Raw genomic sequence first — 24604 nt, 5'->3', positions numbered from 1 at the left:
TTATGAAGCACAGGGAAGTCTTGTGGTGGGCAAGACCTTGTGGTACTGTATAATTTAACAGCCATTACTTTTCACTCAGTCCAGCTTTCGAATTGCAAGGGATTCCTTGGCATAGCATAGGACATCGGTGTACAAACCAAAAGTGCAACATTGAGGACAATGGAAAGTCATTGTTCCTTGAGTCTTTGGTTGGATGTGTGACCAGACCATAGTGGGTCTTGGAAAAGCTGTTGACAGCTGTTAGCATATTCTGGCTCCCAAACATTTGCTCAAAAGTGTGTATGTGTTTTTGTGTATCTTGACTTGTTAACTCTTTGTGTTCTGTGTGTAATGTTAACTACCTTTTGTCCAAATGTCTGTGTGACTGTGTGTTCCACTGTTCGATTAATCACACCAATTCATCTCTAACATTTGTACTTGCTTCTACATTAATCCTCCAACCACCATGTACTAAATCATGTTCTGTGATGCTACCAGGTTGATATTCTGACGGCACGCCATCTTGGCCTGTATAACCGGACATCCTGCATGCTTATGTATTACAGCACAGTCAAAGTAAATACTTACCTTCTGTTTACAGGGTGATTCAGGCACAATAGGGTTGACAGGTGCTCCTGGACAAAAAGGAGAGAAGGTGTGGCACTTGTGGACCTGGACATGTGGAGGATTTCTTGTTGATTGTTGAATCTTAAAAGTTCACATACTTGTATTAATTATGTGTTTCCTATCGTCTGACAGGGACTTGGTGGTGTGCCAGGTATTGATGGCTTACCTGGAGACAAAGGAGACAAAGTAAGAAATACATTTTTTGATATGTCAGTCTGGGTTTGGCACACACTGGGTTTGCAAATGTGTGTTTACATTTGTATGTTCTCTTTTTGTAAATAGGGTGGAGCAGGAAGGGCTGGTGATCCAGGTCTGCCAGGACCAGCTGGACAAAAAGTGTGTGAATTGGTCTTCCCATATTTTATCCATTCATGAGCCAATGCACATGCATTTGGCTCATTGTTAATGGATTTTTAAATATTTTTGATGTGGGTAAAAAAAAAAAAAAGGATATCTTTAGTCATTCTGGTTTTGGCACTGATCTCAGAGACGCACTTGTTCTGTTAAGCGGGCGTATATATGTTTTTCTGGACAATTACCTCTCAGCCTGTTATCGATTTCCTGTAAAAAGCGGGGGCAGTTTGGTTGACTTTCCCTTGGACGAAGCAGCAGCTGGTTAAAAGAGCCAGAAGTGGGAGGAGGGAGGGATTCTGGCTCAGGTTTGGCCAATGGATTTTGACAGGCTGCTCATCTCAGGACTGGAGGAAATGATCGCCCCCTTTTGATACAAAACAGGGAATACTACATCAGTTCATGGCAGAGGGTAGAGACTGCGTGAGAAAGACGGTAGGAAAAAGTATGTAGTATATAGTATTACCATTAAGATGTGGTGTGAAATTATCATAACACAAAATAAATAAAGTAACTAAAATATTTGTGTGTAAGGAGGTGAACACTCAAATAGAAGCCTGTCACCTTGTTGCTTAACCATTGTTAGCTAGCTTTGCAAATATGGTGCCTATTCTGTAGTAGGCTACATGTGGCAAAATGTTTTGTGGAATGTGATTTTATTAAAACTCCACTATTGATTTTTTATATTGAATCAAATGACTATGTGTGAAGTCAGTGAAAGCGGTCACTCAACATAGTTTAACTCACAGAGAATTCTAACCACCACCATAGTCTCTTTTAACACATTGTTTTGTTTTTATGGCATATTTACTGTATGGTTAAGTATTTCTTCTCTCACTAGTTCCATTTCCACAACAAAAGACAGCTGTTCCAAGCAAAAAATCCTTCTTGAGCGCTGTACGCTAGCTACCTAGCATAAACGACAAAGTTAGCGACTGCCGCTAACTAGTTACAGTCAAACATCTAGCTGGTAGCCAAAGAGCTAGCTATTTTTCTCAGGAGTGTAGATGGATGGAATTCAGACATCATTGGTTTTATTATTTACACCTGTACACTCTGTGACAAGTCAAAATGTCTTTTGTGAAAAAGTCATATTCAATCACTTATTCTTTACAGTCCATTAGTGAATGATCTGATTAACCCACTGATGCTGCTGTTTTACTCTAGAGCACTGTAAAGAGGTCAAATTACACTTCAGTAACATTGTTTTTTTCATTTAGTCATAAAGCAGAGCGTTCAAAATCCAGCTGGCAATACTGATTAAAACATAATTTTCCTACACACAGTATGTTAATTGTTATAAACCTTATTAAAAGCAAAATAGAAACAGATGTTATATTGTTGCAATAGGTCAGAGGTCAAAGTTTAAGGTTTTCCCATGGGGGTGGGGGTTGGGGGTTCCTGTCAATAAAAAGTGGTCAGCAAAGTATCTCACATTGATTCAGCTCTGACTCAGCAGTCCACCAGTTGGCCTACAGTATATTGCTGAGTCAGTGGACACGGTGGAGAGTCCCAAGTCAATAACACCCACTAATATAATGTTGTTCCATTTATATCATATAGGGAATTCAAGGAGATGCAGGAATTCCTGGCACACCGGGACGAAAAGGTGTCACTGTGAGTATAGTCTGAATGCAAGTGATCGGTTAAGATCTGATAATGATAATAATCATTTCTGAAATGATATGATGATGTTCCTGTGTTTTATTTTAGGGTGATATAGGTATAAAAGGTGAAAAAGGAACTCCGGGACCCCGGGTAAGTAATACAGTTCTATTTCCATGATATAACAAATAAAATTTGAATTGCTGAATTTAAAAAGATGAACTATGTGTCATATGCACATATATATGGCCTCATAGATCCACTGCAGCAGATAGGGGTTCAGCATCTTCCTCAAGAGTACTTGATCAAAATGGTAGTTTCTGGGAGAGAGTTGCTCATTTATTTTCCCTGTTCACATTTTCCCAGCATGGCCTGGGATTTGAACCATGATGTTAGATTGAATCTGTACAGAATTCATACTGCAAATGCTGATGACAGGGTAAACTTCTGAGAGAGCACATTCTTCTCAGAGGAACTGAGAACTGAGGGGCGTAATTGTGCAGACAGATGTGGCTTCCTTGATTCACTCTCCATACTTCCTGTCTGGGATTCTGTGGGGGCGTTTGGCTATAATGCAGCTCATTCAGGACTACTAAAGCTCTGTTGATGTCTGAAGTTTCCTCTGAGCTGCTAACACCTTCCTCATTTTGCCAACACAATGATGTTAGAATGAAATTCAGACTGCTCATAAATTAATGAACGGTTATCTCGCTGCATCACAGAGGTTTCCAACTGAAGTCAAGTTGTCAAGATGTTTTTGTGATCATGATTTCAGTGATACTATGAGGTCGAGTAACCACAGCAGGGAATAGAGGAAACAGTTGTAACGATTGCTGTTGTCTCATGCTGAGATTCCAACTTGAATTTGAATTTGAACCATTTTTACAAGGGGTCTGTATAAAGCAGTGAACACGGAATCAGTACATTTATTACATTTCCATATGGCAGGAGGCTGTGTAGCAAGTTCTAGGTATACCGAAGCTCCATTCAGACATGCTGATGCCAGGTTTAGAGCTGTCTCTCAGCCAGTCAGTCAGTCTTAAGCAATTTCCTGTAGCTGAAAACTGGAAAAGTACTTGCCTCGGTTTAGATGGAGTCACCTGGGGTTGAAATCAGGGCAGTGTTTTGGGCTGCTTAAAAATCTGCTCTCTACTGACCATGCTAGGCTCTAGGGGTGGTTATGCGGACCAGTCGGTCCACCACTTTGGTCCACCACTTTGGTCCAGACAGAAATAAATCAAATGGATGGATTGCCAGGAAATTGGGTACAGACATTCATGTCCCCACAGGAAGAGCTGTAACAACTTTAGTGATCCCTGACTTCTTAACTAGTGTCAATTTCAACTTGTTTAATACTTTGGTTTATGACCAAATACCTGCAAAACTAATGACATTCCGATCAGCCACAGCTGCACTTTGTGTTTAGTGCTAATAAGCAAATGATAGTATGCTAGCATGCTAAACTAAGATAAACTAAGACTATAAATAGTAAACATGTACATACCTGCCCGTAACATTGTCACTGTGAGCATGTTAGCATGCTCAAAGCTCAGCTGTCATGGATCCATTAGGGAGAACGTTGTGCCTCAGTACAGCATCCCAGAGCTAGCCTACTAGCTTTGCTGTCGACCCTTCAGTCTTGTTTTTTGATAAATTTTTCCATTTCGTTCACTGCTCTGTTTCCTTGGATTTTCTGTTAATTTAAGTTTCTTGCCTTTATCTGTGAAGCCATGGTAGCTGTCGCTGCACATGCTAACTATGCAACACTTTTATTTGTTGCAAACAAACTGGAAATGTTACAGACTTTAAAACAAAAAAACTCACCAGACATTGGATTGTGCTAACATTAGTAAATATAAAAGTTTTCGTGACTTTATCACTTTTGCTTAATGTCAGTGGAAGATAAAGACTGGTATTTATTTAGACAATATAGCCAGCCATTGCCTATTTAAACCTTATATTGCCTTTGAGCAATGCTTTACACATGCTTTCTTGTGCACATGTTTCCATTTTAGGGTGAGGCAGGTTTGGATGGATTACCTGGCAAACCTGGTGTTCCTGGGAAAGATGTAAGTTAACATTCTCCTCCTGTTATCTGCAGTTACAAACAGATATTCATCTGTGACAGGTATGCTGAGTCACCTTTGTATTAATAAAGCTTTTGTCTTAGGGTTTGAAAGGACTGGCTGGTACACCCGGGGCCAGCGGAATGAAAGGCAACAAGGTATGGCCGCCCCACCCCTCCTGTGCTGTATGTAAAACACGCTGTTCACTTTGAATTAGAAACAATTCAAAGAGGATATTGACCTTAAGTATAATGTCATTAAGCTGCACTGATATAAATCATTTCTAAGAGGTATCATTAGTCTCCCAAGCTACTGTCTGCACTCTCCAGACATTCCCCACTCTCCTCTGTGTACCATCAAAGTCAGCCCACTCATTTGTCTGAGAAAATAAAATGCAGAGTTCACTTGTCTGTCTGTAATTACTGACTTTGATGATTGTTCCAGTGGTGCACACATGCTTATACCACACCCAAATGCATGCACAAGGATGCACTCACACACATATGCGCACACAAGAATTGCCTTGGTATTTTACCCACAAATTTCACTTTCCTTTAGGGCCTACAAAAAGTACACACTTCAACACGCGTCATCTCATAAATTATGGTCATTGGCGTATCATTACCATATTGCCCAAGGTGCATTACCCTGAAAGTCTCTTGATTCTAATGACAGGCTTTTTATCCTTGTGTGCACTACGTCACAGGGTGAGAGAGGCCTTCCCGGATTACCTGGGGATATGGTAAGTACCAAAAATAGACCAAAAGGATATGAGAATTATATTCTTTACAGAATTACAGGCTTGTTAAGCAATAAAAAGCATAATGAAGCGATGGAGATGAATGGCATTTTCAAAAAAGCAAACAACAACAACAACAAAAAAACAAACATGTGATGAAGGTTTATATTCTACATATTATCTAGGATCAGTGACAAACCTTGTTCTAAGTGGAAACACATATCCAGAGAGGTTCTCCTGGTGGAAGAAGCTAAACAATTAATCAGTTAACTGATTAGTCGATTTACTGATAATAAATCGGCAGCTATTTTCCAAATTAATTAACAATTTTAGTCATTTTCAAGCAAAACATTTGCTGGTCTAAGCTTCTAAATCATGTAGATAAACATAATTTCATTGGGTTTTGGAAAAAAACTATCTACATGCTTCTCCTAGTGCTACAGGAAATGTAACCATTTTCTGACATTTTTATGAAGGAAATAATTATCAGATTAATTGATAATAAAAATGATTGTTGTTGCAGGCCTATGAAGGAGTCAGGAACACATTATCTTAATGTGTTTATTTTTCTACATGAAACCCTAGACAAGTTTTTGATGTCAAATATGCTGTGAAACTAAAATACTATTTGTGCGAGATAAGGGTTACCAGCTGCATTGCCCATGGCCTTATTTCTTCACAGTAATTAAACAGTTTTTTATAATTAAACAGTAAGTAGCACAATGGATCTGACAATAATACTAATACGAATATTTATTTTTCCTTTTAATTTCAGGTTCACAGAGAAGGCTTACAGGGTGAAAAGGTAAGTAATTGTTCAATAATCATACACTTTACCTCATTAACAAGTAAGTACATATTTAAAGACTGCATGTTAGTATTAATGATCATAAAATCAAAATGAACTACAATACATTAGGTAAAGCACTGGGTAGCAGATCATTAATTCAGCATTATTCCTACTATGAAAAATGCCATGATCAACATGAACACAGAAACAACTAATACTATATATGTGGTGTATTAACTTTGTAGGAAATTGGCTTAAGTGTGTGAAAAATAATTAGTGTCTAGTCTGAACAATTTCAACAGAACAGCTGTAATCAACTGTAATCTGAAATAGCAGGACATGTTATATTACGTATATAATGATATGTGTAATACATACTTGTGTGTTCAACCTGTTTTAGGGAGATGCTGGACCTCAGGGGCCTCCAGGGGCCGATGGCCCACCAGGGCCTCCAGTAAGGATCATGATTTATTACTTCCTTCCTACCAACATATTTCTTCTTTGCTGCTGTTTGGATTTTGATAATTTGTTGTTGTGGCAAAGCCACCTGTAGTGAGCTGGTTACTTCTCCCATATAACTGTGGCTGAACATTTTATTCCTCAGGGTCCTCCGGGTCTACCTGGGGAGCCTGGAGAGTTCGGCCAGAGGGTAAGAATCCCATTTTGATGGAGGACTATCTAAACATTTCCCCTCCACATTTTTTCATCACTTCAGTTCTTAGACCTATGCAGTACCAGGAAATGCTCAGGAAAGTACATAGTTGTAAATACCTGCACACATCTTTGTTGTTTCTGAGTACTGTATACATGTCTATGCCTGACTTTGCAGCACATATTGATATGGCAGAATTAAGTCGTCTTGTAAACATTTCTCTAAACTGTGGAGGTAGAACAAATCTTTTTGATTGACTTATATTATTGGTCAACTGGAAACTTAAATGGCAAAGGAAAGTCGCAATCTATCATTCTTTCTTTTATTTATGCATCTGGCATTTAGACTTGTATGGCAAATCTGAACTTTGATGGAACCATGAATTTATAACTTTGTATGGCAAGACTGTATCAGGGACTTTCATGATGGGATGTCAGCATCTGAGGCAGTACTCCTCAGTTTGCATACAATCATGCCCAGTATCTCCGATGGCGGACGTTCAAACTAACCATGGCCCTATTCCATATACTTCTCCTTATCCAACCTAAACCTAAACCTAAATCTAAACATACCAGTACCTAGGCTTTGTATTGAGATTGTGCAGAAAAACTTTCTACTGAATTTGGACTAAAATGAGATTTGGATGCCCTTAGAGAAGCTCTTGTAGAACAAAACTTTAACTTGCAGTAATTGGAGGTTCATACTATAGTTCCATGACTGTATTTATCATATTCCAATAGGATTATCTGGAATTAGGAAAACTGATATTTATTCCTCATAATGAGAGATTATAGTGTAGATGTTTTCAATGATTGTAGAATTATCTACAAAACCAGTCCCTTGTCTCTCTTATTCAATTCCCTCTGTCTCACTCCACAATGGTCCCATCACAGTGTGTAATTGAAACAGACACATTGGTTCAACATGATTTGTTCTTCCAAAACATTAACAAAAATTGTGACCTCCATTCCCCTTCTCTCTTGGGAGCAATTAACTTCTCATCACCAGTATGTTGGAAACAGCATTTGCAGCTGCTCATTTGGGCAGCAGAGGCAAACCTCCCCTGGCCACAAATGAAAGACTTTTCTACCACCAGAACGCACTTCGTCCTCAGTCAGACAAGCCTCTTTGAAGTCGGGGATATATAGTTTATTAACATCAATAAAGCAATCACATTGAGTTTAGATTCCACAATATTATGAAAATCTCCCTTTGTGCATCCTTGCTTTTATTTTATATTTCCATTGGATGTCCAATTGAAGCATTTTACAGCCCCTTGGAACGCTTTCCAAGTGAATCCTAAAAAAAACAGACAGTTAGGAGCTTGACCTATTTTCTCTAGCTTATTCCTCAGCTGAAGATGCACAGGGGAGAGTGTGTGTGGGGAGGTGAAGGTGGGCTGAGAGCTGTGATAATAGGGTGGTCTCCGCTGCTGCCAGCACTGATAGAGTTGGCTGTATGGTTGAGTTGGTATAGATTGAACCACTCTCACCTCCACTGCAGCAAAGCTCTCATCAGTCGACTGTGTCACCTGTGCTGAGACCTGTCTATTCCCCTCTATCCTGATATGACAGCTGAGGGCAGCCTGAGCAGTCTTAAAGAGCTGCAGGACAGCTTCAAAAAACGGCACAAACTGGGTTAAAGAGCAACCACCAGGATTTTCCTGTGGACAGTCAAATGGAAATGTGATGGTGTTCTGGGAATGCGAGAGAAAAACGTAAAAGTATCCGGAGAAAACATGTTCTTTTAGCTTTTTTTCCCCATTTAGGGAATAAATGCATCTCTTTTTTGCTTGCATGTATACCATACCATTAATATTTAGGTTGAAAGCAACGCATTTACTTTTAAATTTGTGATTTAAAGGGAGCTTAACCATTTAAAGTCAAAACCTGCGATCAAAGTTACTGCTATATTAAGCTAACTATGTTAGCTTTAGCAGAAGGTTTGCTACTTTACTATCCACTGTGACTGAATTTAGCTGCTGCCTCACTTCATTTACAGTTATGTAACTGACTGAATTAACAATATGAGGGTTCATCATAATGGATATTTTTCAATTACAGACAACAGCGAGGGATATATCTTATAAGTTTATTTATTTTCGCTGGCTCATTGTTATCTCACAAACTAGCTTTCACTTAATGTAATGTAACAAAATAACCATCTCATAATTTGTCCCTACCAGATTACGTAATGCTTTCCAGGAAAATTCCAAGGAAAATAGTTAAAGTTTTACCGTCTTTTTTTCTAGCTTAGTTTTCTAAACATTGTTAAATACTACAAAGAACCTAAGAAAGAAGAGTGTACATATGGTTACTAAACATCCCAAAAATACAGAGGACATGACTGCAGCATCCTCAGTAGTAGCTACGAGCCTGGAAACAAATCGTGCATAGTGTTAGTTCAGCTCACAGCAATCCCAGCACATCAGCTGATAGCAGCCCAACTCAAGGCCATCTACATCAGCTGACAGCTAGGTGATTCCCCTCTTAGCATTCATTGGCAATTCCTTACAAGGCGCCTTATTTAAGCTGCTATAACCGGCCTACCTGTTGCTACCTCTGCGAGCTGCTTGTAACCAGCTGCCACCCCAGCTCCTCCTCTCAAGTGTCTAACAAATCAGTGTCATTTCTGTTGCACTGATGCCTGCTCTGTTCTGTCTTTGCTGCTGCTCTCTCTGCCTCGGTTTTGTATGCACATGGATGGGCAGGGAGGTGTGCTAAATTCAATTGTTGTCTTTCAGGGAAAGAAAGGTGAAAGTGGATTGCCTGGAGTGGATGGCCTGCCTGGACCCCCTGTAAGAACATTTTCAGTTTCATAACAAGCTAAATGTACAAACATATTGGTAATACACTGTTTAAAATGACCTCTTGTTGACATACAGTGATTTTCACCTCAATGACCTCTCAAGGAGAGCTGCGGATAATTAATTTGGTATTTTAATTGTGTGGGCTGCTATTTGATGTGACCCACAAAGCACAAAATGACTGCTCTCTCAAAGGCGTCTTCCCTGTGTGTTTTAATAGAGGGAAAATAAACAGGCTAGATTAAAACCAACAGGCTATGTCAATTAATTTTCTAAATTGCTCCCTGGAGCAAAATAGAAATACACCTGTCTTGGAGTGGTGGGTTGAATGAGCTGTAAACAGTGCTATAATACCTCCCTCTAGTGGCTGCTCACTGCTACCAATGAACACTGTCTATTAGAAGTCCATATGAATAAGATTCTTGTGTAAAATCTGAATATTTGTATTGAACATATTTGGTAAGAAAACAATCCACATATATTGCTTATTAGCACAATAATTATATTCTAATTCATTCATTATTTGTGTCCAAAAAGTCCAAAAGCCCACATTATATGAGTATATGTATGAGATAATGATCAAGTGATATAAATCTTCACTGATGTTATTTTTTATTTTGCAGGGTCCTCAGGGTCCAGCTGGGCCACCAGGAAACCAAGGACATACTGGACCTCCAGTAAGTGACGGGACACAATCAGGACCCAGTACATCTTAAATGATAAATGATATTTGGTTTTTAGCAACAAATAAATGTCTGTTAAAGAATGACATCTTCACATACTGTTCTGTCATTTTGAAGGGTCTACCTGGTGAAATTGGATTTTCAGGCAAACCTGGAGAGCCCGGAAAGCCGGTGGGTTGGCCTTTTATTCTCAAATAAAAACATAATTTGTTGTTAATAGTACTTTTAGCCATAGATATTCAATCTCTGTTGTCATTTCTCTCTTTACGTCACTAAATGTCAACCTTTTACCACTGATCGTCAAAGGGTCTTCCTGGTAAAGATGGTCTGGATGGTCTTCCTGGAAATGACGGTGCCATGGTCAGTATGACCTATAGACAAACTTCTGTTATCTGTCTCATTTTCTTTTTGCCTTCCATGCTCACAGTTAACAAACTTGTAGTTGTATACTTTAAAGATGCGCCACTCAAAAAATGTATATTGCTCAAATGACTGTGTTATGTGAAAGGGGTTGCTCATCTCTCCATGAAGCACTTTGCACTTTGTTTGAGGTGCTCTATAAATTAAGTTTATATTATTATTATTATATGAAACCAGAGAGAATTATCACCCAAATCTGCAGTTCTGCTTGGCTCTGTGTAGCTTTTTAGTGTCTTTAAGCTCATTATTTTGATTTTATGGCTGGCATGTTTTGGAGTTCTGCCCCAAGTAGACACAAAAGAGCTCAAGACAGCTTTAAGTTTAACAACTGTAAGCACTGAAATATTATTTCATGTGATGCTGACTCCTAAGTCTCTAAGCTACAAGGCATACGTCAGCGAATGTGGAAAACAGCAGCAATACCTCTGAAATGTGCTCCATAGTACTATTAGCAGCAGCTATAGAGTGGAGAATGCTAAAGAAAGAAAATGTGTAATGTAAGACAATTTGCTTGAAATTCATTGGGAAGCAAGTTTCAGACCTTTGAATAACTGCCTGGATCTCCTTTTTTAAGTAAGACTAAATGGAAATTCAATCATGTCATAAGCACCTTTATAAGCAAATATATATATATATATATATATATATATATTTTACATATAGTTTGTTAAAACAACAGCAGTATCTGGCAAATGTTTTTGGCAAATACAGGTTTTTGAAAGTATGACATCTAAATCGAAATCTTGTGTCTCTGAAGGGGCCCAGGGGAGAGCGCGGAGCAGATGGTTTTCCTGGCAAGCCTGGACCTAAGGTACTGTGACTTAATCATACCCAGAAACACACTTGACACACCAGAAGACATATGCAGCTTAGAAGATAAATCTGACTTTTTAATGTCCGTGCGTCTTCTCCCCAGGGTGACGAGGGGCCTCCCGGTCCAAGGGGACCTCCAGGGGAGAGAGTGAGTTTGCAGCTGTTGACTTTTTTGGTTTGGGAATTATTGCAAGATAATGAAACATAGTGTATCATGTAAATCACATGTATGTTTTTATTAATTTTTTTTTTTATCAGGGAGAAGCTGGTTCCCCTGGACAACCAGGTGCTGATGGAGCAAGAGGAGACAGGGGTGGACCGGTAGGTGGGACTGTGCTTTTTATCAAGCATCACCAGGATGTTCATTCACAGCTATAGACCCCCATTATGTTGTTTATTTAGTATTAAATTGTGTAATATCTACAACTGTGCATGTGCAACTGGTAAAATAAACCTCAACCCCTTGAGAGCTGTTGGGTATCCCCTAAATGCCACTTTGAGATGCTCTTGAATTCCTATGTCCAATTAAAAAAGTCCCAAGTTACTTGTGTTAAAGTGCATATATGGTCTGTGGAAAATGAGTTAGTTTTACATTTTGATTTTTCTATCATAGGGAGAAAGAGGACAGGATGGACCAATTGGGCCAAAAGGAGAAAAGGGCGACAAGGTAAATAAGAAAAAAGACACGTTTCATAAGGTGAAATTAAATGTCAAGCATTCAAAAACAAATACTGAACTCAGATTGGGTATCCTACCATATTAAAGTAGTTATAGACTCCTTCTTCTGTCTCAGTAATGGCCACCCTACAGAATTGGCTATAATAAGTTCATCAGTATGCAGACTATGTGAACATGTTGTCTCTTGCCTCAGGGTGAAGTGGGAAGCAGGGGGCCACCTGGCGCTCCAGGAAATGTAAGTTGGTGTTCCTAGAGTGCACGTGAACATAATGCATAGTCACAGCCCTGATATTTATGACTTAACCATGATGGAGGAAATGGAGTTTGACTCAGCATTCAGTACAGAAGGACTGTTTTTTCTTCACAGGTGGCAAATGTCATCCCTGAGCCTGGTGAACCTGTGAGTAGGCTTCTTTCATTACACTGACCAAGCTCTGTTATGAGATTATTGGAATTTTAGAGATGGCTATTTTTTTGTTTTAAGCACTGATAATTCAAAAGTATAGATAGATATAGATATAGATATAGATTAATGCTTGGCAACAAATAAAATTTGTAATCGCAATTAATTGCATGATTTTCTTGCGATTAATCGCGATTAATCACATTATTACGCATAAAATTGAATAATGAATTCTAAAGTAGTGTATTGCGCAATTTTAATTTAAATGTACTACTATATACACAAAAGTGCAATAACATGTGGTTTGCAAAGTCTTTAAACAAATAAGGTGCTTTTTACCAGCAGCATTTCCTTTAAACAGTAGCAATAAAATATTTCTTGTAAACAACTTCAACATTAATGTAATCAAATCAAGTAGCGGGGTCGGTGCGTGTGTTCACTCGCACAGACTTCCCTCGGTTAAAAACTTGAAATGACGTTACAAGTCACGGTGGATATTTTACAAGCACAGACCAGGTAGCAAAGCAACATTGACCACAGGATGCAGATGTTGGTTTCTGCTGTTTGAGTTGTTTGAGAGGCTGCGTCATTAACAAGCAAGCGGCTCACCTGCTACCGTGATGACGGATCGCGGGTGGAAAAATATGGAAAAAAGATGACAGCGTAGTCTGCCGAAGCCTCCCTACTGCTTGTTTGGGTGGGTGATTTGCAGGCTCCTGTGACCCATGGTTTGACTGTATGTGAATTCAGAGCCAGTGAGCAAAGGACTTTCAAACTAATAATAATAAAATAAAAACTGCGTTAACGTGCGATAAAATAATATAGATATATATAGTATATATTGTTTAAGAGTCAAATCTTTTTCTGCTCTTCCCCTTTGTCTTCTTTTTCATTAAAACTTCTAATTGCATGGTTTGTTCTCACCTCTAGGGAACACCTGGAGAGAAGGGGGAAAAGGGCGATCAAGGGAAACCAGGAGAGATGGTGGGTCTTTCCCTGCCTTTTTGTTGTCTTTTCTTCTTCCCTGAATTATGTCTAGCATTAGACAGAGAAATCCACTAGATGTCAGCAGAGATTCAATAGTGTAGCAGTCCCCCAATTTGGGAGCTGAGGGGTATTTCTTTAATTGACTGTAACTGTAACTGTAAGTCCCCGCGACCCCGTAAGCGGTTGAGGATGGATGGATGTAACTGTAAGAAAGTAATGCACTGGCCTGTGATTTTACAGATATATATTATATTAGATGGATTAGAATAGAATGTAGAATATTTTGATTTAGCTTGGAACTGCAAAATCGTATTCTGCATAAAAACATTATGTACAATTATTAACACACACACACACACACACACACACACACACACACACACTTAAAATGCTGGTATGTACTTCCATTATGATTATGTTCAGTAAATAATTTAGTCACAGAATATTGTAGCAATTATTCATGCATGGGTGTTGTTATTATCTGCAACCTTCATTAATTGAAAATATTTGTCATCTGGGATCATAATGGTCCTTACAGCAGTTTTATAAGAAACATGACATAATCATTTTGAAAAGTATATGTGAAAACGTAATATATATTGGCACATAGACCTGCACTATTTAACCTCATGTTAATTCACGTGCCTTCTCTGAAGGGTCCGAGAGGTTTACCTGGTGAACAAGGCTTTAAGGGACCACCTGGAGCAACGGTAAGATGCTACTGATCCCGTACCTCCCAGTCAGCAAGAGATTTTAAATGGAATGTTTAACTTGCCATTTTTATTCCAGGGTCCAAAAGGTGACACTGGACCTACAGGAGAGACAGGACGTGTTGGAGACCCTGTAAGTTGTCTGATTTGATGTAATACACCTTTTCACATTATTTCAATAACTGTAATGGCTGATGTGTTCCTCCCAGGGTCCACCTGGCGTAGCTGGTCCTCAAGGTTCTCGTGGATTACCAGGGAACGTTGTAAGTCTTCTCTAAAAGTCATTGATGCCTGCTTGCATTTTCTGTGATTATCTTCTGTAGAGAAATTTTGTCTGTGTAATATAAAATTTGAACAGAAGCCAAGGATGACACATCACTTCAGTGTGGAACTACCAGTTGTCTGTCTTCTAGGGCATCCCAGGGATCATTGGGCCTCCTGGTCCCGCTGGACAGAGAGGAGACAAGGTCAGTCACCAGTTTTGAAAGGCTATGGGTATATTTGGATGGTTGTTGTTTCTTGTTGTTGTTTTGAATGGTTCTGACAATGTCGAGTAAAAATAAGACTGCGGAGAAGAGAGAGTGACCTTGTATGTCCTCCATTACTCTGATGGAATAATTTCAATCCTGCAGCAGCGTCTACACGTAGCTGTGGAGTTCCACAATCTGCCAGAGTCAGAACACTTTCACTACCTCTCATGGCTTTTTCATTTTTTTTGTTTTCTCTCTTTATTTGTACTCCAGCATTTTCCACACAGGTGATTTGCAAAATCATGTCTGTTCCCCCAACATCATTACTGTTTGCTCACCGAAGTTAGGACGACTAGAGGCTCAATATATTAGCAATTTGAACACGACCGATATAAGCAAATTGCAGACAAATCGGTATCGGTGCGTATAACGGCTGATAAATAGAAATAAAACTGAGAGACCAACCCTTCAACCCTTCAATCGTGTTGTGAGTGTTGTCATTGAAGTTTGTCCACTAGAGGGCACTCTGCAACTCCACAATGGCAATCAGCTGACATGATCAGCTGGATTTCAGTTCAAAGTACTATTTATACCAATAAAAAAGTTTATTTTTAAACCGCATAATGTTATGTTATCGAAGACAAATGTTAGGGATAATCTTGTTTATGTTGATATACAGTATATCGGAATTTAGTATTTTAAAATCCTTGAATATCAAAATGGGCATCAGTCTTAAAAATTCCATATTAGTCGGGCTCTGCAAGCGAATGTGAAGTATATACCGGAATATAAAAACGCTTGTTTGATCGTTCTGACTGAAACTTGGTTAACAGACCATGACTTGAACCGGGATTTTGAAATCAATGGCTTTGGTCAGCCTATATATTTATATATATATATATATATTTGGCCAGACTGTGACGCACAGCTGACAAAGCACATGGAGGGGGCGTGTGCTTCTATGTCAATTCAAGCTGGTGTAAGACTGTCGTTGTAAGGGAATCTATTTGTAGCCCTAAAATCAAAATTTCACTGCGCTCGTTCTACGTTCTATCTACCACTGGAAATCCCGCAAGTATTTATGACAGTGGTTTATATTCATCCTAGAGCCAACATGATAGATGCAACATCCACTATTGTTAAACTTGTGCATCGTTTGCAAAGCATTTCCCCTGATGCACCGCATTTTATACTTGGTGATTTTAATTCTTGTAGTCTTAAAAAGCCCTTCAGTCATTTTTACCAGTATGTAACCTGTCCAACAAGATATGATAAAGTGCTGGACTTGTGCTATGGCACCTTAAAGGGTGCATATAAATCCTGTGCAATGGTGCCATTAGGCTCTTCTGATCACAACTGTGTCTTTCTAGCCCCGATCTATTAACCGGCCCTCAAGAAAGGGAAAGTTGAGCGCAAAGAAGTTTCTGTGTGGACAGAGGGCGCTATCCAGGAACTGATTGGCTGTTTTTACAGTACTGATTGGGATGTTTTTAAAGAGTCCTGCACAGACTTGGATGAACTACATTATTTTCTGTGAGCAAATGATTATTCCCAGGAAGACAATCACAGTGTATCCTAATAATAAGCCCTGGGTTACTAAATCCCTCAAGAACAGTCTCATTCAGAAAAGGCTAGCTTTTCACCAGGGTGACAATCACCAGCAAAGAGATGCTCAGAAGTTGGTGAAAAAGGAAATAAAGCTGGAGAGGAAACAAATCTTGCATCGACTCAGGAACCATATGTTGGCTCGTTGACTTCCTGACAATGAGGTTACGAAGAACCCGTGTTAATAACACTTTGTCTGAGTCATTGATGTGTTCTATAGGATCACCCCAGGGGTGTGTCTTGTCGCTTTTATTATTTGTAATTTACACCAATGACTGCCAGAGTACATTTAAGTCCAGGTTCATGATTAAGTTTGCAGATGACTCTGTGATTGTCAGCCTCCTGCAGGATCATGAGGTGGGTCATGGCGCAGTCCTTAACAATTTTATCAAATGGTGTAATGACTCATACTTGCAACTCAGTGTCTTCAAGACTAAAGAGATGCTGATCGACTTTCGCTTATCAATGGCAGAGCCGTAGAGACAGTAAGCCAATATAGGTACTTGGGCACCCTTCTGGATGATAAATTGACTTGATGCCAACACCGACTCCATCTGTAAAAAGGCCAACCAGAGATTGTTTTTCTTGAGGAAGTTGAGGGGTTCTAACGTTGACAGATCACTTTTGAAAATGTTTTATTGATCTTTTATCGAGTCAATTTTAACTTTTGCACTGACCTGCTTGTTTGGCAATCCCAGCATGGTTAACAAAAATAGTCTGAGGAAGATTGTTAAACTTTGCCAAAACACCACTGGCACTAATTTGAATGGTCTTGAACATGTTTTTAAAGAGAGAGCCATTCGAAAGGCAAAGGCCATCTTGGTGGACCCTCGACACCCTCATCTTGCAGGGTTTGAACTTCTGCCATCAGGGAGGAGGTACATTTCCCTAGGAGGGCCAAATCAAATAGATATTTGAGATTATTTGTTCCGTTAGCTGTTCGGTTTTTAAACAAACTGTAGGCCTGGTTGCTGTTGCACATATATTGTAACACAGGAGTTATGGATATATAGTGCTCTATATTTCACCTATTGTATGTTTTATGTTTTTATGTTTTAGATTCTATTTATTATTTGGTTGATGTGTATTAACTACTGTTGCAAAACAAATTACCCTTCAGGGACAATAAAGGCTATCAAATCAAATCAAATCTATATGATGGGTTTATGTGCTCATAAACAATTAAGGCACCTCCAATCACAACGCAAGTACTACACATAGAGTAATATTGTAATTAGCCTATAATTTGCCATGGATAGTAGAAATCACACACAATGTAGAGTTCTAAATAAAACAAAAATGTTTCACATAAGAGTATCTAAGGCACGTGCTGACATACTATACCTGATGTAGCCTGGAGAGTCAATAAAGTTCTTTCTTTAATGTGACATTCATTTTAGGGTGATCCAGGTAAACCAGGACAAGCAGGTCCCACAGGCTCACCCGGAGAGCCTGGTTTGACTGGACCTCCTGGACCACCAGGGAAGGGGAAAGACGGGCAAAGTGTAAGACATTTTTTTTCTGTCACATGCCATTTATGACTTGGATAACGTTTAGTCAAACATTTTGTGACAGAAAGTTTTTTTCATGTATATGTAAATAATTTGGTATTAGGGCCTTTAAAGAGAAACAGCCATCAAACTAAAGTGAAATTCTGTTGTTGAAAATTAACAAAAAATATCTGTCATAATATTGATCTAATTTCTAATATATATATATTATACACGTATATATATATATATATATTAGCTTCTTATTCCACCTCTCCATTGAATATGAATGTACGAGTTTTCCTGAACGTGTGAAAGATCTGTTTATAGCTGCATCATTCCAGCAGATGCAAATATTACAGATGTCTTGTGCATCATTTTGTACATGTTACCCAATATATGTTGTATCTTTGATATAAAGTTAGATGAAATAGAAAGTGTGTAAGGACTGATCCATTCACAGGTCAGCGGGGTTTAAGAGATACGACATGCCATTGTTAAACATATCATATATTTGGATAATAGAAATGCATGATCATCAGTTCACTTCCCATATTCATACACTAATAGAAACCTCATTTATGTGCCTCTGAGCGGTCTCTTGTATTCCATATGTACGTGTTCTGCTTGTAAACATCTCCATGCCTGTAGTACATGGTGAACCACAGCACAGTTTGACTGGGAAGAAAACGAGCCTGAGTTGGCACATTTTGAGCTTCAGCTCAATATGTTTCTTCATCATTTTTCAGCCCAGACATGTGGCCGACCTGCTGATGAGGCAGGAACAAACAGGAAAAGCGTTGTTAAGACATATCACATTAAAGAAACACAGGAGCACAACAGATTTGGCTCACAGCAGTTCTTCGTTTTTACAGCTGCCAGGTGCGGCCCTGAGGCCTCGCTACAGTTGTGTGCGGAAAGAATAGCAACTCGCACACTATTTGACTCTACATGATTGATTCAAAAGAGGCTTAATTCCAGTGTTTGAGTAGCATGTAATTTGATTGATGTCATTTGTGATATTACAGGGAGAACCAGGACCACAGGGAATTCAAGGCCCCCCAGGGCTAAAGGTAATGTCATTTTAGAAGTTTGCAAGAAAGTGCGTGCATGTGTGCAAGCTTTGTATGTTGCCTGAGGTGTGTGTTTTGTTTAAATCATGAACAGGAGCTCTTTTGATGATATGAAAAACAATTTTTGGGGGCATGGATGAGAAAAACAATTCATTTTCGTTGAAAGCAGCAAAAAGCAATTTCTGTGTCCACTGCACTGTGACCATTGCTCTGATTATGAGCTGTGAAGAGCTTCATGTCGAAGGCACAGAATGGGAGCGACTGGACACAGGCATTTGTGGGATTTATGGTGTCAGGTCGCTCACCCTCATCATCGATACGTTTTCTCTTCTGAGCACCAAAATGTCAACTGCAGATTGTTTTTTTTTATTACAGATTAAAAACAGAGTGGTATTTGTGGGATCAGCAGGCATCGCTGAATGTGACAGTTTCTGTGCCAAGCGAGACTCTTAGCCAAACATTAGGGTAGTACTGACATTATCTGAGGAGCAGGATTGTGAAGAAAACTTTGTTTTGTTTTTCTCCCAGGGCCAACCAGGGTCACGAGGAGATCCTGGGTCACCAGGGGAACGGGGTCCTGCAGGAGAAGGCAAAATGGGACCACCGGTATGAGCGCCGATGCCAGCCAGTGTTACATTAACTCCCTCCACTGCATTTTATTAACACATTTTGAAATGTATAATGTTTCTGTTTTTGCAGGGGCCTCCGGGAAATAAGGGGGATCCTGGACCTGCAGTAAATGTTTTCTAAAAATGAATATTGCATATATTTGTCTATAAAAATGATATATTTCCCTAATGTTGGTTTATCCGTGTTCCAGGGCTTGAGGGGTGCTCAAGGAGTCGCCGGTCCTCAGGGCCCAGCAGGACATAATGTGAGCCCAATGAATGAATAGATTATTTGATGCACATGTCTTATTGCTTGGAGACCCATGGATCCGTTGCTATGGAGACCCAAAGTGACTCATTGCTTAGACTGAAGCAGCAGCCAGTCACATACCTGGTCCGATCTGCTTTACTTGATTGTAGGACAAAAACGTTGTGGTGAAAAGTGACATCATGACGTCAAAGTTTTCGTAAAAATCTTTTAATGGTTATATCATATATTTTGTCTGTATTCATTGATAGTTCTTATTTATATATTTGATCCGCCTTTGCTACACATGCAGGGTATACCGGGAAGACCGGGAGAGAAGGGATCACCAGGAGAGCCTGTAAGTACAGAAACTGGCAGGGAACAACTACTGGTTGTGTTTATTCTCCTGTGGTTGATTTAACGACTATATTTCACTTTATTCAATATGTCCCATATTGTATAAGTGAAACATTAAACAAAAATTATAATTATTGCAATGTAATTTTTCCTTATGAATCACAAACAAATTAGCACTTAATTTTTCTATTAGTCATGTTTATTTTGTTGAGGAAAAAAGGGACTGGAAAAAAGATTTCCTAATCATAATTATTGAAAAAAGATTTTATCAGAATCGTTTTGAATATTGTACCTCAGCTTTGTGAAGTAACCCACTGACAACCATCAAGTGTTTGTCATGTTCAGACCATAAAGAAACCTCAATTAACCATCTGGTTTCTTCAGCTTTCACTCAGGAGCAAAAATCAGCCTTTAAACTTAAAATAAATAATGATTTTACATTTAACGTGATAATCATCGATATTGAACGGTATGAAATGTTTTTATCGTGATAACATTTTTGGCCATATCGCCCCTATGTAGATGTAAACAAATTATGCAGTGTTTTAGGTTTATCACAAGATACTTAAGTTTAACACATGATACAAGATTAAATTGAAACACCATTGGTACAGTGCACATTTTGTAGCCATTTAGTGGATGCTTTAAATCCAAAGACCTTTTCCTTGACTTGCCCCATGATCACAAGTATGCACAGACATGCCTTTTTTGATGTGCAGCTGGTTTTCATGATTTGGGCTACCCACTTTAGTTCTACCTGATGGAAATCTTACAGCATACGCAGAGACTGAGGTCCATAGAGAAATGGTTTTCCTAATTTAGTGTGGAAACACTTGACCAGTCTGCAGGTCAGGACTTGAACTCCACCCGGAAAGAACCCACGCAGACACAGGGAGAACATGCAAACTCCATACAGTAAGGTCTGGGGTGAAGCCACAGTGCTCTCCACTAGTTCACCGTGCCGCCCGCATACTAAATATATATATGGACATTTTTGGAATAGAACCCTAGGTCGCCTACTGAAGAGAGACCCCTAATCATGCGCTCCCTGGTTGATTACCTCTCTGGTTCACTGTCTTTCAGGGAAAGGCAGCAGACCTCTCTGACCTCAATCTGAAGGTAAGGAGCATTTCCACCACTTCTCAATGAGAAAAGACTTAATGTTTGGATCCTGAGACTGACCACTTCATCCCCAACATGTCTCTGCCATCTTTTAGGATGTTTGCTCAGACTGCCCTGCAGGTCCACCCGGACCACCCGGTCTCCCAGGAGTCCCGGGGGATAAAGGACACCTGGGACCTCCAGGGAAAGATGGTCAAGATGGTTACCAAGTAGGACACAGTCATTAATATTCAACCATTGTGGCTGATAATCTCACTTCTCCTGTGACGTAAAGAAAGACTATTATGATACCTGTGCTCATATTTAAAGGACTTTTATAAAGTGGGTGTCTCCACTATATTAGCCCTAAGTGAGGCATGAGGTCGTAGCTGCACGTTTGTCATCATCAATCACAGTTGGTGCGACGGATGGAGGAGCTCTATCTGCATCATTAGCTCGGGGGCAGCGGTGAACGATTAGGGCCCGGTGACGGCGCTCAGCACTGTCTGCCCGGACAGAGACTGATGCTCTGCTGTGTCGTTACAGGGCCCGCCAGGACAAGCCGGACCTCAAGGGCCGCCTGGAGCTGACGGTGGAAAGGCAAGCCGCGCCACTTATGGCTCCCAAAAGGCTTTATGCTAATTAATTGCTTTTATCAAGTGTTTTTTTTTACCTCACAAGGTTCAGGTAATATGGTGACAAGTTTAATATCAAAACACCACTCAGAAAAGGTATTGGATCATATTTCAAAAGCAATATAACAATACTGCTACATCCTTTTCCTTAATATTTTGAAAATTTTGAGGTTTTATTTTCCTTTGACACATAGTTTGTCAGATGTCTTTCCTCTTGAAATATGGCATTTTACATGATCTTTTTTTCTTTTTCACCACAGGGTATTAAAGGTGATCGAGGACCTCCTGGAGGCCCGGGAGACAAAGGAGACAAGGTATGTTTGTTCATGAGTCATGAGTCTGGCGCTTATCTGTCGCTTCCCCTCCTTTCTCTCTCTGTTGAAGAAAACCTTCATTACAATTTTGTCTGATATGAATCACATAATTATACTTTAATCACTTTCACAGGGTCACCCAGGACCCCCTGGCCATCCAGGTACTCCTGGCTTAATGGGTACACCTGTAAGTTACTGTTTCGGGCTAATTATCTTAATTTCTGTCAGTATATGCACTTGAAATGGTCTAACTACTTAAGTTTTTTGTAAACAGAGCTCATTTATGTGGATATTATTTATTTTGACCTCCACTGACACTGTCTCTTTCCTCTTCAGGGTAGCGATGGACAGCCTGGCCCTGTCGGTCCCCCGGGGCCCCCTGGAGAAAAGGTCGGGATGCACTCCATGTACATTCCCCTCGGAAAACATATTACCCATGTGTCATTATTGAACAAACCTCCTCCCTGTAACTTGTAGGTCAGCCAGCATGTGTGGTAATAGCGGCCATTAATCATTTCTTTTTCTTTGGTGACCTGTTTGTGTTTGCTGGTTTTCACTTAGGGCAAGGAGGGTCTCAAAGGAATCCAGGGACCACCGGGTCTTCCTGGTTTGATTGTAAGAAAAATGATTTGATTTACAACATCATGAATATATAGATACCATTCCTGCACTTGGGTGTAAACAGTGAGTTGTAAATAGGTCTTTACAGTTGCAGATGCTAAATGATGAATTTCATTGATCTGCAGGGTGAGCCTGGAAAAATGGGAAAGGATGGCAGACCAGGTGAAACAGGAGAACCTGTAAGTAAGATGGAGATGTTTACAATGTCATTAATCTCTACAAGAAACTGTCTGTTTTTAGAAAGATTTGATAGTATTATGTGACCAGATGATGATGCTGGAGCTATTTCTGTTTTCATGTCAGGGCAAGCAAGGTGAACCTGGACCAGCAGGAAACCCTGGGCTCAGGGGACCCCCGGTAAGTAACCACCAGTAAATAGATCTGATGAAGGAAGCTGGCAGTGCAGATTGCTGTGACTGATTCACTGCTGTATCTATACAGGGCTTTAAAGGCCACAGAGGAGAACCTGGAGCTCCAGGACCTAAGGTCAGTGTGCTGCTTTTTTGTTTTTCATGTATTTGAACAGGTCAGTTTGCATTTAAGAAACACAAACAGTGCTATTAGTTATTCTTAAGCACAATTTCCCTGCCTAATGAGCTTCAGCATCTGTAGTGAGCCACAATTACTTTGCTCACGTGTTGCTATGATAAAAATAGTGGGAGAAAGGGACATATCAGTGGTGTATAAAATAAACTGTACAAGCTTTTAATTGTACAAACTATTTTATACAATATTTTTATATTTTCCATGTGGTGTAAGACTCGTAAAATTATTTTTAGCTTACAAGTTTAATGCTTGAAATGTCTTACCTTCTTTACTATGTCAAAGTAAATTAACACCGCACATTGGTGCAATGCAACTGCAATGAAATTTTACCCATTTCTGCAATTCCATGAATAAAAAAAGAACACATAACTTCAAAGGACAAGAAGCAGCAGCATTTCTCCTTTTACTTTTCAAGGGCATGCAGTTAAAGCTTCCACATTTTGTGCCAGCACTGTTCAATTTAAACACTTCACCATAAAAAATGTGGGCTAAAATGGTTTAAAGAATCTGACACTGTATGAAAAAGAAGAAAATCTACCCCGGTGCTGTTCTGTATATGTTCGGTGACAGAGTTTTTGCTCTATTTTGATGAGATGTGCAGTTTTCCAGGCAACAAGTCAGTGGCGCTGCATGCTGGAACAGCTACCTAAGTCTAGTGTTTCTACAGGCCTAATGCAGTAAGGTGTCCTCTATTAAAGTTTGACATAACATAGAAATGTTTTCAAATGGTTTATCTTGATCAAATGACAATAGTAAAACTGCTACAAAAATAGTTAAATGGACCACACAAACAGCAGAAAAAAAATTTATGAAATTACATATGTGGAAGAACATTCCCTGTAAGTATCAGCATTCTTGGATTTGAAAACTACAGCATCTTCAAACTTAACTGCAGTTAAAGCCGGTGAGGAACATTAGATTATGCATTTAGAAAGCTAACCTGCTCTGCTCAACAGTCCTATCTTGAACTGTTCACTGCAGGAGTTCAGGCAAAAGCACACATCCAGTTCTCGGCATGCCGCATTGCGATGTGAAGATTCAGTATGTCTGGCACTTTTTCCACACATCTTCTCCGAGAGAATCTCTGCACCTGCTGCTTTGTCTCTCACACGGCACACACCCGCAGGAAAGTTGCTGTCAGAATGCCGTGACCAATAGCATGGCTCATTACAGACAGCTCTAACTGAGCCACAGCGAGGCAGGCAGCCTCTCAGCCCTGCGGCCTGCA

General features: G+C 39.6%; 1 protein-coding gene across 5 annotated transcripts in view; it reads left to right on the top strand.

The window, feature by feature from the left end:
* Nucleotides 1–24604, top strand: part of col22a1 (collagen, type XXII, alpha 1) — a 41307-nt gene that overhangs the window by 4522 nt on the left and 12181 nt on the right. For 2 of the 5 annotated variants that reach the window (XM_046058712.1, XM_046058709.1), the window contains 41 exons: nucleotides 739–792; nucleotides 889–942; nucleotides 2521–2574; nucleotides 2671–2715; nucleotides 4578–4631; nucleotides 4733–4786; nucleotides 5335–5370; nucleotides 6143–6172; nucleotides 6558–6611; nucleotides 6762–6806; nucleotides 9553–9606; nucleotides 10239–10292; nucleotides 10416–10469; nucleotides 10605–10658; nucleotides 11476–11529; nucleotides 11635–11679; nucleotides 11790–11852; nucleotides 12145–12198; nucleotides 12403–12444; nucleotides 12577–12609; nucleotides 13543–13596; nucleotides 14256–14309; nucleotides 14389–14442; nucleotides 14519–14572; nucleotides 14723–14776; nucleotides 17785–17889; nucleotides 18903–18947; nucleotides 19476–19553; nucleotides 19647–19682; nucleotides 19768–19821; nucleotides 20116–20160; nucleotides 21243–21278; nucleotides 21377–21490; nucleotides 21807–21860; nucleotides 22156–22209; nucleotides 22343–22396; nucleotides 22546–22599; nucleotides 22771–22824; nucleotides 22956–23009; nucleotides 23134–23187; nucleotides 23272–23316. In XM_046058712.1, coding sequence (XP_045914668.1) covers nucleotides 739–792; nucleotides 889–942; nucleotides 2521–2574; nucleotides 2671–2715; nucleotides 4578–4631; nucleotides 4733–4786; nucleotides 5335–5370; nucleotides 6143–6172; nucleotides 6558–6611; nucleotides 6762–6806; nucleotides 9553–9606; nucleotides 10239–10292; nucleotides 10416–10469; nucleotides 10605–10658; nucleotides 11476–11529; nucleotides 11635–11679; nucleotides 11790–11852; nucleotides 12145–12198; nucleotides 12403–12444; nucleotides 12577–12609; nucleotides 13543–13596; nucleotides 14256–14309; nucleotides 14389–14442; nucleotides 14519–14572; nucleotides 14723–14776; nucleotides 17785–17889; nucleotides 18903–18947; nucleotides 19476–19553; nucleotides 19647–19682; nucleotides 19768–19821; nucleotides 20116–20160; nucleotides 21243–21278; nucleotides 21377–21490; nucleotides 21807–21860; nucleotides 22156–22209; nucleotides 22343–22396; nucleotides 22546–22599; nucleotides 22771–22824; nucleotides 22956–23009; nucleotides 23134–23187; nucleotides 23272–23316 — 2193 coding nt within the window. Of the gene's footprint in view, nucleotides 1–738; nucleotides 793–888; nucleotides 943–1115; nucleotides 1403–2520; nucleotides 2575–2670; nucleotides 2716–4577; nucleotides 4632–4732; nucleotides 4787–5334; nucleotides 5371–6142; nucleotides 6173–6557; nucleotides 6612–6761; nucleotides 6807–9552; nucleotides 9607–10238; nucleotides 10293–10415; nucleotides 10470–10604; nucleotides 10659–11475; nucleotides 11530–11634; nucleotides 11680–11789; nucleotides 11853–12144; nucleotides 12199–12402; nucleotides 12445–12576; nucleotides 12610–13542; nucleotides 13597–14255; nucleotides 14310–14388; nucleotides 14443–14518; nucleotides 14573–14722; nucleotides 14777–17784; nucleotides 17890–18902; nucleotides 18948–19475; nucleotides 19554–19646; nucleotides 19683–19767; nucleotides 19822–20115; nucleotides 20161–21242; nucleotides 21279–21376; nucleotides 21491–21806; nucleotides 21861–22155; nucleotides 22210–22342; nucleotides 22397–22545; nucleotides 22600–22770; nucleotides 22825–22955; nucleotides 23010–23133; nucleotides 23188–23271; nucleotides 23317–24604 lie in introns of those variants that run through there. The other 3 variants (XM_046058711.1, XM_046058713.1, XM_046058714.1) reach the window with 3 other exon arrangements.

The sequence above is a fragment of the Micropterus dolomieu genome, linkage group LG09, assembly GCF_021292245.1.
Source record: "Micropterus dolomieu isolate WLL.071019.BEF.003 ecotype Adirondacks linkage group LG09, ASM2129224v1, whole genome shotgun sequence".
NCBI lineage: Eukaryota > Metazoa > Chordata > Actinopteri > Centrarchiformes > Centrarchidae > Micropterus > Micropterus dolomieu.
Note: the sequence above shows the minus strand (reverse complement) of the source record. Positions and strands in the feature narration are given on the sequence as shown.